This window comes from Periplaneta americana, chromosome 3 (assembly GCF_040183065.1).
Source record: "Periplaneta americana isolate PAMFEO1 chromosome 3, P.americana_PAMFEO1_priV1, whole genome shotgun sequence".
NCBI classification, from domain to species: domain Eukaryota; kingdom Metazoa; phylum Arthropoda; class Insecta; order Blattodea; family Blattidae; genus Periplaneta; species Periplaneta americana.
In genome coordinates this window covers 151,814,060-151,833,041 of record NC_091119.1, presented here as the reverse complement: position 1 = coordinate 151,833,041, position 18,982 = coordinate 151,814,060, and the positions used below count along the sequence as shown (strand labels likewise).

Here is an 18,982-nt window from a genome sequence, read left to right as displayed (position 1 = left end):
AAATGCTTTTTTTTTTTTTTTGAAGTCATTTTAATTTTCCACTTTATTTTTCTTTCCTGGGATTGTGAGCTGATAAATCAACTTCACTTCCAACAGAAATAGTTATTTTCGAACACTGCAGAAATTTCAGGATTGGTGTAATTACTTGCATTTTCATTTATATCTTCAACCTAGAAAATAAGACAAAATTATTTAAAGACATGTAGTTCTGCTATCTAGGTTATATCAGATGACTTTCTACGTAAGTAAAATATGCCTACCTACTAATTAACTGCATTTAACTTGGGCTGACACAAAGGGTTTTTAATGAAAAGTTCAGCCGCCCTGGACTATAGTTTAGCCTAAAAATAAGTCCACATGAATTTGATGTGCATTAAATGTGTCAGAATGATGTCAGAATTAGTCAAGTATAATAGAATGTACCTACCTCATTCCTAACATGCTAATATATATAATTAGATAAACGTTAAGTTAAACTGGTCATACACCACTGCTTTGATAGGGTCAAGCATTGCGGTTTGCTCCGTACTGTATACCTGGATTGCTACAGAGAATGAGAGAAGCTCACTATGATGTCACAGAACATTCAGTTGGAAATGACTGTTGTAGAACTTCATAAAATCTGTCATGGACACATGTCAGTGGTTGGTAATACTTAAAACATTACACATTGATGCTAATTGACAAATTATTGTCAGAAATATAAAGTGCAATAAATGCTTTTCTTATCTCGAATCAAACATGGCAACATCATGAGTCTTTGTAGCCATTATAAAAGTTTTACTTAAGATTTATGTCATACACTGAGATAAGTAATTGAATTACACAATAACTGAATTTCAGATTGCATCTCTAAAAGAATTACAGAATAGTTGGTCTATAACATCACACGAATGTTATGTCCTGATTTCTGCTCTGCATGTCACAGCCAACATAATACTATTACACATACTGATAATTTTCCTTAGCTGATAGAAGAGGAACTTGTTCAACTGATTGTTTGATGTCATAACGTGTCAGCCAATCTGTATTATCAGGTTTCAGCAAACCAAAACACCGAACCTGAGCAAAGTCTACTAGATTCTGACACAATCCACGATGGAATGGGCTGTGAGTTTCACCACTCAGACGTCCAGATACATGGAAGTGCTTGTAACGACCACTATTCATCCGTTCATTGGTTGTCATGCCCAAACACATGATCTGAAATATAGTTATACATGTGTTGAAGTACAATGCATCAATATATCGCTCAAGTGTAAAAACATAAAATGATTTGTATAATTAACTTAACACAAAGCTCTACAGATAGAAGTGCTACAGAATAGAATGTATAATTGATGAAAATATGAATAACTTTACAATACTTTTTACTTTCTCATTACCTGAAGTATAAAAACAAAGTTACTGTAAAGGTACGGTCACACATCGCCACTTTTGCAGTGATGCAGTACAAAAAACTGCGCAACTCTCGTACTGCGACGTGTGAACAATGGTGCAACCCGAAAAGTAGCAGCTGCCGAATCTGCTGCTTGCTACTTTTTCATGCTGTACGCAGCTTAAAAGTAGCGACGTGTGAACAGGGTTCTCAGGGTTACAGCCGCAGCATTTTTGATATCGGTTTTGTTGAAACTTTTGCTGCGGTTGTGACCAGTGTTGTCACCCAAATGTGCCAATGATACTTTTATTGTTTGGATGTAATGTTAGAAGTGATGAAAATAAATTATTTGTAACAGTTATTAAATGCACAACACAGTCTGAGCATATTTGCTGACGATATAATTCACTTTTTTAATTTTCTGTAGCGTAGTTTCAAACAGGAGGGTTGCCAACATTGATTACGTGAATATGCTGTTGGTTTATCATTTAAGTATATAGGCGTTTTTAAAAGCTTTATAGTAAAAATAATGCCAATTTCTGAATACTAGTTAGGACAGAAAAGCAAATAATAGATAAGTAAGCTTTCGCATGAGTTTATTAATAATGCGAACATAACCAAAAAATGTATATTGAGAAGTCAACACGGAGATGGAAACCTGCAGCATGATTGCGGCTGCAAAAGTAGCGCCTTGGTGTGTGAACAGACTCGCAACCTCCAGTTGCAACTTTTGCTGCACTCGGGTTGCGCAGCACGAAAAGTAGCGTGCAGCGCACTACTTTTGGCTTATGTGTGAACACGACACGCAACTTTTGCAGCTGCAGTACAAAAGTTGCGCAGCAAAAGTAGCAACATGTGACCGTACCTTAATGCAGCCAAAAATAGATTTCGAGATTTTTAAGAAAATACACCTTTTTAAAATCCCTCATACCAGAAGGGTATCTGTGTAGACTTTTTAATGCATTCTGTCCATATTCATTATCTGTGAGTTAATTCAAGCAGGAACGAAGCTCATAAAATATAATAATTTTAATAAAATTATTGAAACGTAACACAAAATAGAGATTTGAAAAGATAACACAAAACTGACACTTGAAAAAAATAACAAAATGGTGATTTACTCGAAATCGACTTTCACTATTATTATATTTCCCAATAAGATAGTCACAACTGAAATGATGTATGCATATCAGCGGCTATGTTATAGATACTGGGATAGTCTGCATTGAATCATTGTAAACCAATAGCAAAGTTGCAGCTATCAGTCCTAAAGCACTGCACTGCTCTGTTAACAAGTGTTACTGCTGTGTGCTACAATGTCTTCTAGCTAACGATCCATTTTACATAATCAAACTAGATGCTTGACTTACAATATCATCATTACGGCATAGGTCTCTCCTCCTGTTCTAATCTCAAATTAAGAAAACTGATCTTTCTATTTCTTTGATGGATGTCTTAGTTCCTTCCCTTTTGATTTGTATTTTAGTATCTGTTTTAGAGTCTGGTGATCTTCCATCTTTTGAATATGTTCATAGTAAGCTAGAGTCTACGGCAATTCGGAAGGCGGTAGTCTGCTAGCGTTTGCGTCAAGAGAGACAGATAGAGAGAGCAAGGCAGCGTACAACATTGCCACATCGTACTTCACGAGCACATGCAATACAATTAGCGCAGGGGAGAATTTAAATTATCAAAAGACAATAATGACCTTAGCTGTTGATTACTGTAAGCATGACAACAAACAAATCCTCTTTCCTTCACTAACAATATTCTTTGCACGGTTCTCAATCCCACACCACATGCTTCTGCAGTCATTTCTTGTACGTTGGCACCATTGCAGCCAGCATCAAGATGGCCGGCAGCATTCTGCTCGTCAACGTTTTTAAAACAATTATATACCTTAAACACTATTTTTCGCGCCTGCCTGTGCAATACTTGTCTTTTTACAGTCTCTTCTTCCATTTATTTATCTTACACATACACAGTAAATATTAGTTTTACTTATTCAGTGTATTGAAACACTCACACGTGAAAAAACGAACTCTGGAAGTACTTGTTACAGACTGATTCTGATTGGTTCTACTGTGCAAGTTTGTTACGTCCCATACCAGAAATGCTACGGCACATATAGCAGACCACCGCCTTCCAAACTGCCGTCTAGTCTAACTGGTAATATTTTATTATTTAATTTAAGTGAAATATATTTTGTTCCTTTCTAATGTCGTAATTTTTCTTTTCATCTATTCTCTCATAATCTGGCATCGGCTCTTTCTCAACTCTGCTGCTCTGTTGATTCTGTCTGGTTTCTTTTCTTGTTGACATCCAGCATTCTTATCCACATAATAGAAAAGTATGGCTAATACTTCTTCTTCTTCATCATCTTCATCTCCTTCCAGAACAAATATTAGGCCACGTGGCCTGTTATGCTCTCTAAGAGGAAGTTGCACGCCATCGTTTCCTTGGACAACCCCAGTGTTCTTTTCCCGTGTGGCTGACAGTGCAGCATGGCTTTTGGTATTTTGTGGGATTACATATGCCGCTGATGATTCATCCAGTTATTCTGATATTGTTGTATATACTGCAGAACTGGTTTAACTGGAAGTTCTGCCATTATATCTTTATTATGTTTGCAGTCCTATCTTGTATATCCTGCTGTTGGTCGCATGAACCTCACTGCATTAGCTGTTATTCTGCTTTTCTCTTTTTTTTTTTTTTCTAATTGTCCATGCCTCACTTCCGTAACACAGTACAGGTCTTGCTAAAGTGTTATACAGACATATTCTAGTATGCCCCTGTATTAACCCCTGCGATGGCTAAGTGGTCAGATCTCCAGCCTGTCATGCAGGTGACGTGGGTTCAAGTCCCGATCAGGTCTGGGATTTTGAAAAATCCATTTCCAAATATGTATTATATGACCTTCTCGTGTTAAATTCTATTGTACCTGGTTAACAGGTCGAAACATGTTAACCAGGTACGATAGAATTTAACACGAGAAAGTCATATAATACATATTCCGAAATGATATAGTGTTAGAAGTTGTGTAATCAAGATGTACAGTATGAAAAATCCATAGTGACACTTGTGGCAGACAAGGTCGCAGTTTGGGTTCTTCTCGGGGTTCTCCCTTTTTCCCCCCATATTAGGCATCTACATAATTCCGTCAACATTTCTCCATTTCATCATCATTCCAAGCATTTCCTGATTGTCAGCTGGTGACACACAGAGGGGACTGGCCTAAGGACGAGGGGGTTGCCTGCTCAAAACCTGGGTACAAAATGAACCTTAGTGTAGTCAGCGGGTGTGGGTTTGGAAATGCACCTAGCTTGAAGGTTAATGCAAAAGATTGTAAACAGTCACACAGAACCATTTTGCATTTTAACTTTATTTATGTTAAGTAAAAACCAAAAGGAACAATACAAAAACGAAAATATTGTTAAACAAATAAATAAAGAAAGAACATACATTTTTTTACCTCAACTTTTATTAAAAACAAATTACCTATTCACGATAAAGGATATTCAATGGAAATATTTTTAGATATATACTGAAAATGTATTTTTATACCAAATAATTAAAGTGAAAATGAACATAATATACATTTAAATAAAATATAATAAATATATATTAGTACACAATAAAATGAAAGTTACGTTAAAAACCTACTAGTTAGGTTTAATAAAAAAGCTTGTCAGTAAATAATGTTAAAATGGTGGAAGTATGAAATGAGTGATATTTGGTCTAGACATAATTGAAACAAATAATCAGCATTCCCCAAGAGAAGGATAAATTATGGAGTGATTACTACTGATGTGTCTCAAAGTGATAAGAAATTCCGTGCTGAATGAAAAATTAAACATGAATCAGTTACCTGATACATCTGACATGCAAACAATGTAGCCACCCATGCAGCATGAAGTACAGCATTAGCTGCTACCCAGGCCACCCAAGCATCACAGACTGCTACGTCAGATAATGCTGAAACCAAGAAACTTGGGAGTTAATAAAATCTTTAAGAAGGAAAGTGCAGTCTAATTTATTCTTAGTAATGCAATTATATAGACTAGTGATGGGCGATAGTGGTACTATCGATAGTTATGACTTCAACTATCAACATTATCGATAGTCAAATTGTTTCCAATACTATAGATAGTTCTGGCGACCATTGATAATATCGAAAAATGGGAAGATCACTCATAATATCGTAAGGGTTTCAAACTGGAGCTGGGCAACAGAATTATTATCAGTGAATCAATCAGATATTACAAATAGATTGTAACGGTTTGTTCGCAACTCAACCCAATCTATGATTCCAAGTATTCTTTTGAATCGTAAATGAATGACTCACACGATTCTTCACATTGCAATCATGGGTAGTTTTCCTGCAGTTGAAACATGTCGTTTACACTCCCTAGGCTTGTCACAAACTGAACCTGTTGTATGCCACTTTTTCATTAACTTCATAATGCAAGACTGTTTAAGAATTGTTGAACTGGAAAATTTGCGCACAAATCTATGAATGCATTTGCTATAATTGTTTTTCTTATGTAACACTCCACTAGATAAATTCGTTCTTCAATAGTATACATCATCTTCTCATAAAATACGTGTACACCACAACAAACTTCAAATTCAACAGAATCAAGATACGTTGGAACCCAGGACTTTGTACAGGACATGTCACTGCCAAGATCGCTTGCACAGCACACAATTTTGCCGCCACTTGGCCCATAATACAAGCATTCCTCGTAAACTGAACTATCTGTACTTGGATTTTGTGATCAATCTATTCTTGACAATTTTATGACTCGAAGTTTTCTCAATAAAGTAATAAATAAACTTCTAAATGGGTGGCCATTAATAGTGACAAGTGGTGGTCTTGGAACAGGGTAAGAAATACATACTATCTTCAGATATTATATTCGGTTGGTAGGAAAATTAACCCATAACAGGAGAGACCACTTGAATAAGATGGTCATTAAGATAGCTTCCACTCTGTATTCCCATTCTACAGAATATAAATTCCAATGAACCTCATATTTCATCAGTTCAGTGAAACACATATCATAAAATATTTATTAATAAAAAATATTTACTAATCAGATTTATGAACATAAACATCACCTTTCCAAAAGCTTTTCCCAAACGAAGTGCCACAAACAGACTGCCAAAAGAGCACACAGCCATACAGCATGAAAATACTCATTGCCAGCAGCATGATCAGATACCCCATGAAGTAGCGATGGTTTTTTGCACCTGAAACAAAAATAATGTTCATCACTTTCCCAAAAAAGAAAGAGGATAATAATTACATTTATGAAATCCTGAATTTGTGTAGTCTTTATTTACAACTTTATGTCACAATTGCGTCTTACAAATGAATGTGACTGGAAACAAATTATATATTTCATATATTTTAAAAGAAATATTGGGTGTTTATACTAACCAATACAGTTGCCAACCCATGGACAGTGGTGATCAAACTTGGCAACACACCGGTTACACACAGAACAGTGCTTAGAGCGAACAGGTCTCCTTACTAAACATGAACTGCAAAACCACTGAGGTTCAAAACCTCCCCGCTCTGCCAACTCTATTATAGTCTGTAAAGACAATAACCAATTACATAATATGTTACTGTGTGTAGCAGATTACATAAGCCTTATGAACACTTTCCATTGAGATATACAGCCAAATGTATATAAAAAATGATGTTACACAGATCAGAATGGGTTCGGGAATCAAAACATCTCCACCGCTCTGGAGTAATGGTTAGCACATTTGACCATGAAACGAGCAGGCCCGGGTTCAAATCCCAATTGGGGCAAGTTACCTGGTTGAGGTTCTTTTAAGGTTTCCCCCAAACCAATTGAAGCAAAATTACTGGGTAACTTTTGGCATTGGACCTCAGATGCATTACACTTCCCCTCTTTCATCGTCGTCTCCATTTCCTTCCTAGGTTTCGGCTTGCTCTGCCAACTTGGACCCCGTGGATATGTGATCAGTCGTTATGCATCGTGGGCTCTACACTGCGCTCATGTAACTCGTGGGACCAGGGTTGAGGGACCACAGTGAGGCTTATGCGGAAAGATAAAGGAATCATGTAAGCTGTAGAGGAGTTCAGAGGTGACGTGCAGGGGGACCTATAGTGCGGGGGGGGGGGGGGGGGCCTCAATGCATAAACATCATTCCATTCCTGGTGGTAGTACAGACACAGAAACAAAATTTGCGCCACCTGAATTTTCCCAGTTCCAGTTCTATAATCTTTTCACTGTAAGAAAAATCCTAATGTAAACAATAGCACGTGACTGAAGTGAGCCTTCATTGGCCGCAGCGTGGCACCTTAAACTCTCAGTACATGATCCCGCCCACTGTTGTACATTCTGTTTCCCACTGTTGTACATTCTGTTTCATGTTAAACATTTTCCGTTACTCATCAAGTAGACCTAACCTCACTACTATGCATTAGTTTGCTTAGGAAACTTTTACTTTATAATTACTGTAATTAAATTATTTTAAACTTAGATGTAAGGTTAATTGCTGCTGAACAAATAAGTTATTCCTTGCAGGATGCAGAAGCCATACTGCAGTACCACGTGCTTACTTGAATAACTACGAGCTCAAGTGACGCCAACTTGTTACAAGAACACACTACCTTGGTATTATTCTTGGTATTCATCCGCGTTCATTGTAAATAAAATATAAAAGTAGCTTTTCTTTTACATAGTGTTTTACATATAAGTGAAGTTATATGTTTCATCGTATTTCTTCTTCTTCTTCTTCTTCTTCTTCTTCTTCCTTTCAAGGATTGGGTTTTTGTCCCGTTCCGAAACTAAAGGAATATTTTTCAAATAATACAAGATTATGGTTTCCAAATATGGAACTATATTTTCCTGCGTCGTGTGAGTGTTTCGACTGGGAGCCAATCACGGGTATGACAGCAACGTGCTTATGTTTACATTAGGATTTTTCTTACAGCGAAAACAGTATACTGCACGTGCTCAGTGCCCTCCCCTAAAGGAGGAATAATAGGCATATCAAAAGCATCTTCTGATTTTTAACAACTAAGCCACCCGGTCCATCTACCAACCCATTAGTAATTCTTTAGCATCTTTACCTAGTATGCCTTCAAATACCAATTATTTCGTGAAGTTATACTATACTCCAGAGAAAAATGTTTTAGGTCAAAGTTGCTTAACTTTTTGAGAAAAATCAGAAATCCAAAAATTATACCATCATTTCATTTAAAATTCTAAAGTTATCATTCAGTGCCCTACAAATGGACATAGTGTAAAGTTGTCTGAAAGGCCCCTTTCTGTTACAAAGTTTTAAAAAATGATCGTTTAGTTTTATTGATTCATTTTAAAGAAATACTGGTTTGTAACACTGCAGATACAAACATGCCTACATATGTGCATGTACTAGGGTTGCCAATCCTTCCGTATTTCCCAGGACCTCCCGTATTTGGCATTAATTTTCAATAGTCTCCTGGTTCCCGTATTTTTCTTCTCTTCGAGCATTTTACTCCCTTATTTTTACATAATGTAAAAACTTTATTGCAAAAATTTGATTTTGCCGTGAATGAAGTTGATTTACCTACATGATGAATTTTGTTGTTCTAGAGATGCATTAAAATGTGCAGCCTCTACAGAACGTAAATGCTTGGCAAGAATGGGTTTCAATGCTGACCAGGTTAGAATAAAAAATGTTAATATTGCAAATTTCGAAAAACTGTGAGTCTTGTTCTGAGCTTACCACGTCGTAACGCTGACAGAGAGAGATATAGTGTTTTCTCTCATGAACACTAAGTGGACAGATGTTTGAAAGAGGAGCATGACACATTTAACCAAAATGAGAACTGCAAATTGCAATCAACTTCAACTACTCATACAATTTGTAAACAAATTATTAAAAACTATTACGTGAGGCAAAATCTGTCTCGAAATACTCTTAATTTAAGCTTAACTGTTAAAGTATAGTATGTCGTTGTTTTTCAAACAATTGAACTGAATGGTTTGTCAGTTTTGTATATGAAATTCTGACAATATTCCTTACTTTCCCATATTTTCTTCATAGAAAGATGGCCACCTTAGCATGTACATATAATTATATGTGATTTTTCTTATTTTTTTAAATCAATTTCATTAATAGTAGTAAAACTTTGCTATGAAGAAAATACAAACCCTATACTTTTGTTCCTGAGTGCTGGAGAGCACACCTGGATCTCCTCGCCAAGCTCGGAGGAAGTTGTACCATAACACAGTGGAGCAGAAAACAAATGCTACAGAGAGCCAAAGGTCCACATGTGGAGATATCCACACAAACCACGTTACATACATCCAGAACTGAAACATTGAAAACACTGAGCATCTAACACATTTCTGTAACTTGACAGAGAAATTCTGAAGTCGGCATATTTAAGACCACTAAGAAGTTCATTACCTTTGTTGCTAAGTAGATAGACATGGGCAGCAAATTCATAAGTCGATCATCGAAAAGAACCTGACTTGCCATATACAGAACAATGTAGCATGTGACAAGGAGTCCAAGTTTGACTAGATAATTCTGACTAGATTGCAAGATTATTCCTACTGTATAAAATGCTAGGAATGGTGTAGAAACCATGCACCAGAAACGTAATCTCTGTAAAAGAAGAAGAAATAGATACTATCAAACGACATAATATACTTAAGAGTAAAGAGAGAGACAATCCAATATGAGGATAGCTGCCCTTAAAGGGTTACCAGAATGATCCATTTTATAGATAATAATCAAAATATGGTAAGAATACTTAACATTATAAATAAAACATTAAATAAGCTGTAACTAGTTTAACATGGATATGAACATGGCAACTATCCTCATATGAACATATTCAAAAAGAAAAATAAACACCAACTTACTTCTCTGCCATATTGAAATATATGGAATTCAAAATTAAATATTTACTGATGAACCCCTGCCAATTCCTCATAGAATAATTTTTTCAGTCGATTAGAAACTCATTGTTTTTTATTGTTCACTTTTTTTAATTAAAACATTAAAAGTGTTAAAAAATTAAATTAGAACATAAGAATAGCTCCTATGCCGGGTTGCAAGAAAACAAATTAATAAATAATTCTACCATTGGGTAATAAATCTTTAAAGTTAGTTTGCAATTAAATTATATACAGCTGCTTATGTAATGGACTACTAGTTATTGTTCCATTAGCCATTTAACTCTGTATTTCAAGTTAACATGGCTACCGGTAGCTAAAGTCACTTACACAAATTCCAAGGGAGATGGCACTATCTGAAAGTAAAATTTCTATATCCTTTGATAACCTAAACTGAAGTAACAAATCAATATTCTCATATACTTACATGAGATTAAGTCTGATTAATACTGCAGTTTAACCCTAAAAAAATTATCATTTATTGGAGTATGCAGTTATCAGTTTCATCATCAAATATTTGTGCTAGTCCATCACTTTGAGTAGTAGTCAGCATGTCTCATTGTAAAACTAGTGGGCCAGGATCGAATCCTGGTTGGGACAAGTTTCTTGGTTGAGGTTTTTTATGATGTTATCCCTCAACCCATTAAGAGCAAATGTTGGGTAACTTTCAGCACCGGACCCTGGATACATTTCACCATCATTATCACCTTCATCTTTATCCGTACTCATAGGCCATCCTACCATATGGGATGAACAAAATCAGACTTAATTGGTGCTCCAACCTCAAAACAGGATTCTTCATTATAATCAGCCTCAAAGTAAGCAGTGGCACAAATGGCTACACATCAATATGCACGGCATTAGTATAAAAAAAATACACATTTATGCTTTCTACACAAAATTGATTGTCTACACCAGGCGCACCCAAACTTTTTTTAAGTTGCTTATTTAACGACGCTGTATCAACTACGATGAGATTGGTAATAGCGAGATGGTATTTGGTGAGATGAGGCCGAGGATTCGCCATAGATTACCTGGCATTCACCTTATGGTTGGGAAAAACCTCGGTAAAAACTCAACCAGGTAATCAACCCAAGTGGGTATCGAACCCGTGCCCAAGCACAACTTCAGACCGGCAGGTAAGCACCTTAACTGACTGAGCCACGCCGGTGGTGGCACCCAAACTCTAAGCCTAGTAACTAAAAGTATACATTGGTTGCAGGCCATATGTTACATACAGAAGATAATTTCTCGAAATAAAAATAAATTTATACATACTATAATTTTCAATGAACAGGAAAAAAGACAAAGATACTAAACTGAACAAGTCAGCAACAGCAGCAACAATACACTTCTTAATAAACTCACCCTCAGCAAACACTTACCTGTGCTCAGCAATGAGCTTTGAAACCTCGTTACTCATTTTTGTAGCTTTTTTTTGGCTTCAAATTTCTATCTTTTTTTTTTAGTGGGCTATTTTACAATTCCCATATACATGTATGATGATGATAAATTGTAATTCGACTTAACACTTACACTCGAATACCAATTTGTTTCCTGCCTAACAATGAAATACAAAGAATCTTTCCTTTTTATTTTTAGAAGCTACCAATCTACGTAGTTACAGCTTCTTACAGGACCAAAATCAGACTTATAAGTTAAAAAACTCTTTAGTGAGCTATCAACATCAGTGGACGTTGTTACAATTCTACATTAGTACTTAGAGATCTGTTAAGGGCTAAAGAACCCATAAATACATTCTTGCATCCCAGCATTAAATTTTCATAAATAGTTATGGTATTTTTGAAAATCTTACTTATAAAGGGTGGAAGTGAAAATATAGTCTTGCAGATTCTCAGAACAAATAGCTCATGTTGCATGTAACAAAAAACTATGATATATTGGTGGAAAGTTCATTGTTTTATCCGAAATGTTTAACAACCTCTTATTCGGTAATTATTGCGAGTAGGATCGTGAATTTTGTATATATCGATAGGAAAACTAATAAGGAATAATTTATTCCTCCGGTGTATTTCAATAGTGTGAACAGTTTTCGTGTAAATTTAATTTTAAAAACCTCTAAATTCAAGCCTCTGCATGGTGCAAGTTGGTTGCAACACAGAGCCAGAGAACAGCTCATCTAGCAAGACACACCGAGTTCAATGACCTCTTACATCTGTATCTGTTTTAGTGGTGATGTTGCTGGACTACTGAAACTTCAAAGTTAATTTCCTAATTAACCATGCATTTACTCATAAAACATAATATAGGTTTTCTATTCATTTCAGAGTACCCTATCATCCCTTTCAATCTGCAAGATTATTTCACTTCTGTTATCTCAAAAGAGTGCCAAACCAATTATAATGTATGTAACACCTAAATTGATGATTGTTTTTCACAGATATTCCTTGACTATTTACACATAATTTTCATATGTTATGTAATTTTTTTTAAAGTGGGGCACAATATATTAGACAAGAAAAGAATGACAACTGTTCTCATTTTAATCTTTCAAATTTTTACTTGCAGAGTTAATACCTACACAAAGAGTATCAAGTTGGAAAAAATTAGCTACTGAAGGAGAAAAGTTGTTACATACAGATGAAAGTTACCTTATCCCGAGTGATCCTGTAACATGGATTTCGACGTTTTGAACCCGACAATTCTTGGATTTTGTCATGTACCTTCTTTCCAATCCATGTAGCATTCTTTTCAGAATGTAGAAGACTATATGGTGTCTCACCCTATAGGAATTAAATTATTTATATCAGTTTTAAGTACTAGACTTTCCAGCAAGTAAAGTTTAAGTACTCACTGTGTTCATCTACAAAAAACGCAACATTTTTAAGACCCACCTGCGCATTAGCAATATCAAGGCTTGCGCCATGCATAACAAGGGTAGAGACTGCTGTGTGATTCTGGGCAAGAATTGCCCAATGCAATGCTGTGTTGCCATGCAGTTTATCCTGTGTCGTCGTACAGGCACCAAATGTTAAGAGCAAACGTGTCGGATCCAAACTGCAATAATCAAGATCAATATCAATTCACATTAAGGTAATGCTAATGCTTTGAGTCATCTGACAAATTGTGAGGTCTAACCTTGTAACTTTGTAAGCACTCCACATGAGAGGTGTCATGCCATTACGGTCCTGCATATTCATATTGACGCCCTTTGCAACAAAGTACGCCACAATTGCAGTATGTCCAAACTGTGCTGCTAGGTGGATGCACGAACAACCTTCCCCATCCCTCAGTGATGGATCTGCTCCATGTTGCATGAGAAGAGTTACGCTGCCCAAATGCCCCTGCCTACAATATTTAACAAAATACTATCACCATCATCATCACATTCTACATTAGACTTAAATGTGAAATTACTCCAATAATACAATAATGAATAATATTTTATGGTTCTTTTGACTGCAATGGCTATTAAAAATCTATGTAACGATCAAATATGATCATGAATTATTAAAAATAAACAGATCATTCACGCATATTTCAAAGTAATAACCAGACATTTGTCTACGACTTTGTAAAATCGAGAAAAATTTTCTGCACTTATGTTTTTATAAGAAATACTTTAATTTCACGGTTATTATCTAACAATGCAGAGATTTCACACTGTTAACATAATGATATAATTACTCATTGGTGAACAGGAAAAGATTTGGGAGAAAGTGATCATAAAAATTCACTGTTTGGAGTAGGGTTGCCACCCATCCAGCTTTCGGCAGGACTATCTTGGATCCTGAGCAAACATGTTTGTCCTGCCTATGCCTACTTTGAGAGCAGCAAAGAACAAGATTCTAAATATACATGGAAAAACAAATGTGAGTGAGCATGTAAAGACATTTTCTTAGTATATTATTATGATGTACCGAAGTACATACGATATTTCCATGCAGAAATTCTGTGTCATCATATGATGAAAGATGAGTGGAACAGAGAAAAATTCTCTCCAGCACCGGGATTTGAACCGGTTTTCAGCTCTACGTGCTGACGCTCTATCCACTAAGCCACACCGGATTCCCATCCTGATGTCGGATCGAATCCTCTCAGTTTAAGTTCCACCTCTTGGGTTCCCTCTATCATATCATATGATGACGCAGAATTTCTGCACGGAAATATCATATGTACTTCGGTACATCATAATAATATATGATATGCGGAAAATAATCACTTTGTGATTTAAGACGGTGCTTACTCTGTCGGATCCCGGCCAGTTAGTCACTCATAACGAGTGCACCTCTGCACATATATGGACATTGTGCCATTGTCATACATATATATGACGCAATGTATAAATAAACCATAATTTTAAAGCATTATATAATTAGAAATGTTCATTTTATAGCTTAAACATACGAAATATGATTGAGTAATTAAAACAGAGTGAAAGTAATGGCTGAAAAATAAAATTCGGCCTGTGTTTACACAACTGAAGGTAAGCAAATGTGAAAATATGACTTCCAAATATGATTAAGGTGACTTGGGGGTATACCTAGTTGCCCAATGGAGAGGTGTAGCCAGCAGCTCACCACCAACAGCATCAACAACTGCACCCTTACTGATGTAGTATCGTATGATTTCACGACGGTTGTTGATGGCTGCCCAATGAAGCAGGGTTACAGTCTCACTGTCTGGTTGGTTCACATTGTAGCCTGCCTCTATCAACTCTCGACAACGTGCAAGGGATCCATACTGAAAAAGAAGTCGTGTTATTACACATATAAAATTCATTGATTTAAAAACCATACTACACAACGGCTTGAATAGAGAGGAAAATCATTGTTATTATGAGTTACCAAATAAAACAAGTTTTATAAAATGTACACACACCTGTGCATTTCATTCACTAATGACAATCATCATCAAGAAAAGCTGTACGAGTATTTAAAATTCGAGTAATTTCTTCAGTTTTGTTTAAAGGAAAGACGTGACTTTATATGAACGTAGTTAACCAAATTTCCTCTAGTTATGAACCACTGGTTTAGATTATATGAGTGTGCTGCAGAATTTTTAATTACAACTTTAGGTGACACATGTTGAAAAACGCTGCATTACAGTTTTTATACAGAAAGAATAGTCTCACCAAGAGTTTTAATACGGATGGATTAGCAGGCCAATGACATTTAGGGGTTACTTGTGTCCCTCCTACTACCTGCGACGCCTAAATGTCATTGGCCTGCTAATCTGACCAATTTAAAATTCTTGGTGGGACAATTCCTTCTGTATAAAAAACACATTATAGCTATCACGTGCTTTTGTTTACCTCTACTTTTTAGCAAGAGCAGCAAGAGAATAGTTGCATTCAATGTGTTAATAGCACAAAGGACACTCCTTCAGAAGCAAATGAAATTCTAAATTTTCTGCTGTCATTTATAGTTACTGAGTTAAATATTGTTCAATTCATTATTAGTATTTTCATAATTCTATACTATTTCGTAAATATTCAAAGTGTTGCATTAATCAATGAGAAGAATTCAATTCTCAAAATTTGGAGATGAAGCTAAGACTAGGGAACTGAATTATTGTGTTTCAACAGTATTCCTCTTTATGTGCCTCAAAATTAATTTTAATTTTATTTTAATCAGATATTTATCAACACTTTATCGATTACAAGGTTACCTAGCATTGGTGGAATTGGTGATAATGAGAAGGTATTTAACAAGATTTTGAGGATTTATCATATTATTACCTAACAGTTACCTTAAAATTGGAGTAAACGAGTTACTTTACAACTGGAGAAAACGTGGGAAAAAACTAAACCAGATAATCAGCCCAAGCAGGATTCAAACTCATGTCCGAGCATAGCCCTGAATTGTGAACAGAACTCAATACCATCTGAACTATGTCGGTAATCCCATAGAATTACCTGTGTAGCTTTTACAATGTCGAAACCACTGCAGTCATGTTCTGAAACAGTTGTAACTGGCTCTTGGAATATTGTATTTGCATCAGATCCCTTATCTCCATGGTAACTCGAGCCCGGTTTGCAGCCATCCTGAAAATAGGAGAGAAAAGAGCAATATTAATATAAGTTCACTGCATTTGTCGGGGGCTTATTTTTATTGATGATGTTCATTCATTCAATTCATTCCTACATCTTCCACTGGAGCAAAGGGCAGAAGAGAACACTTTCCATTGGGTCCGGCTTTTGGCCAAATGTTTTCTTTCTCCTCAGATTTGTCCATGGATTCTTCTTCCTTTATGACAGTCCTTCGCCAAGTTTTTTGGTCACCCTGTTCTTTGGCTACCTTGTGGGTTCCAGTCTACAGTCTCTCTCTTTACAGTTCCTTCAGCTTGGATCTGTTTGTCAATAGGTTGTTACTGGGTTATAGTTCATAATTTTCAATCTGATATGATTTCTGGCCAATTGATATTCATTATCTATTGCAAAACACAGGTTTATAAACGTTTGCAATTGGTTTGTGATCCTCTCTGTCACTTTCCAAGTCTCGCAACCACATAAGAGCACAGGCAATACACTGTTATTAAATAATCTCTATTCTGTTTTAAGAGAGAAATTTTTATTTCTCCAGACTGAATACAGTTGGTCAAAAGCTCCATTTGCTTTTGTTATCCGACTCTTAACATCCTTCTGTTCCTCCAGTGGTGATAATGATGCTGTCAAGACATCAACCTGTTCAACTATATTTCCATTTCTTTCAAATTTACCTCTACGTCTAACTTAAGCCTCATTTCTTCTGTTTTTGCTGCATTAATTTTCAGTCCAGTCAATTCTGCTTCTCTATGTAATTTCTCCAGTTTTGTCTCCATGTCTCTGAATCTCAAATCATCAAATATCATCATCAAAATCAATATTCTTTAATCAGTCTTGTAGACTCCACTGGATTCCTCTCTTTCGTCCTCATCACTTTATCTAACACCAATTAAAAAATAGTTGGTGAGAGTATACATCTCTTCTGGTTCCGAAATTAACAATCATGGTTTCAGTAAGGTGACCCTCATGCATTACTCGGCATTCGTAATCAGTGTACATCTCTGATGATGTTGACTAACCCTGTTGGAATACCATACTGTCTTAAAACTCTCCATATAATGCTTCTCTTTATCACGTTAAAGGCTTTCTCATATTGATGACATAATGTCCCTCAAATATTTCATATTTTCATTTCAAATTTGAGCAAACTAGAGAGAGGAACAATTTGCAAAACCTACTTCGTTAGCAGTGATATTAGACACAACACTGGTCTTTTTAATTTAATTTTAAACAGATCTCGTTATTACAAAAATAATACTCAATTAAATACACAATCATTTAGTTTCTTTAATAAAGAGAAATACAGTATGACTGAAAATTGCAGATTACGAAAATGTATCCTAATATTATTATTAAAAAAATACTTAACATTACGCGGGAGATTACATAATATCAATAATGAAGTCTACACTGGCCATGGAGACATGTCTGAAATGTATGCTGCCGAGTGCGCTTCCGTACAGGGGCAGTGGCATTTCCTTTAAGGTTAGAGCTCAGTTTAGGTGTGTGTGTTTGTATTTTAATCGAAAAAAATATCATATAAACATGCGTCCTATTCTCAATATTTTCTAGCCCCTAATTTTCGATTAATATACATATACCTAAACTGGGCTCAAACCTTAGAGGAAATGCCACTGCCCTGTACGAAAGCGTGTCCCAAATACGAAAAATAGTATAAGTAATCACAAGATACATACCCCATTTAAGTTATTTTGTTTCCTTATCATTGTTTTGGGACTACACAAATGGAGAACAGACATAAAAATAAGATGCACTTCAAGCTCTTGAGACCAAATAATTTCGCGGTAAGCTCCATTCTGTCAGAAGGTAATAACATGAAATGAGGTAGGCCTATGTTGTGAAAAGATTCTTGCTGAATATAACAGGATGAAAATACCAGTAGTAACTAGGTCCAATCTTAATTTTACTTAATGAAGAAATGAAATGTAATGATTTATATTGATTTTATATTATGAATAATGGTTATATCTACAGTCCAGTATCGCCCTTAATAATGAGGCAGCAATATAGTCTTAATTTTACTTGGGCTGGTGGAGCACTTAAATGTCATATGAATCAAGTTAATTTTAAGGTTGGTGCAGCAAGTTTGTAAACAGGTTGTTTTGCAAATTATATCCCCTTGCATTAAATGGTACAATCACTTTTTAACGACTGGTATGCAGTGAATCAGTAACAGAACATCTGAACTTCAAATAGTTACCATAACATGCTTCAAGCTTACTTGTGTCACAAAATGCACAGGGTTGCAAGTAGCATCCACTTCCCCGGCAATCATTGCTAATAGTTAGCTGATAATTCAAAATGAGTAATGTACTCTTCAGATACATTAAGTATCCATGTCTTCAAGAGAGTTTGTTAGTTCTGTTAAAACTACAATATTTACAATTTCAAGTAACAATTAAAGATGCAAATTAAACCAAGCATCGGTCCATCACAGACGAAAGTGACAGTACACAACATACATTTCTATCGATATATCGTTAGTACAGTGCAAATATCGCACATTTTCTGCAACTCGAAACATTTCACCCCTAGGTCATATTCACCTTAATGATAATTGAATATCTTTTACAAAATTTGTCATAAGTTGTAACTTTTAAATAAGAAGGTAGTAGTTAAAATTATATAAATTAGTAAGTTATGTAA

The 18,982-nt window shown here is 35.6% G+C and overlaps 1 protein-coding gene across 1 annotated transcript; it reads right to left on the bottom strand.

Moving 5' to 3' along the window:
* Positions 1-292: 292 nt before the first annotated feature.
* On the bottom strand, positions 293-18,857 carry Hip14 (palmitoyltransferase Hip14). Its single transcript, XM_069821871.1, has 12 exons — positions 18,558-18,857; positions 16,187-16,315; positions 14,813-15,012; positions 13,408-13,617; positions 13,164-13,326; positions 12,921-13,052; positions 9,815-10,015; positions 9,556-9,717; positions 6,819-6,975; positions 6,497-6,628; positions 5,244-5,350; positions 293-1,203 (listed from the first exon to the last, which is right to left on the bottom strand). The coding sequence occupies exons 1-12, from the start codon at positions 18,609-18,611 to the stop codon at positions 943-945; spliced, it is 1,908 nt and encodes a 635-aa protein (XP_069677972.1). The 5' UTR covers positions 18,612-18,857; the 3' UTR covers positions 293-942.
* Positions 18,858-18,982: the final 125 nt, after the last annotated feature.

Coding starts and splice junctions, on each gene's coding strand:
- Hip14 (XM_069821871.1), bottom strand. CDS start 18,611: ATGATTGCCGGGGAAGTGGATGCTACTTGCAACCCTGTGCATTTTGTG. Junction 13,618..14,812: donor CCTCTCCATTGGGCAACTAG/GTATACCCCCAA, acceptor TAAATATTGTAG/GCAGGGGCATTTGGGCAGCG. Junction 6,629..6,818: donor ATGGGTTGGCAACTGTATTG/GTTAGTATAAAC, acceptor TTTTTGTTTCAG/GTGCAAAAAACCATCGCTAC.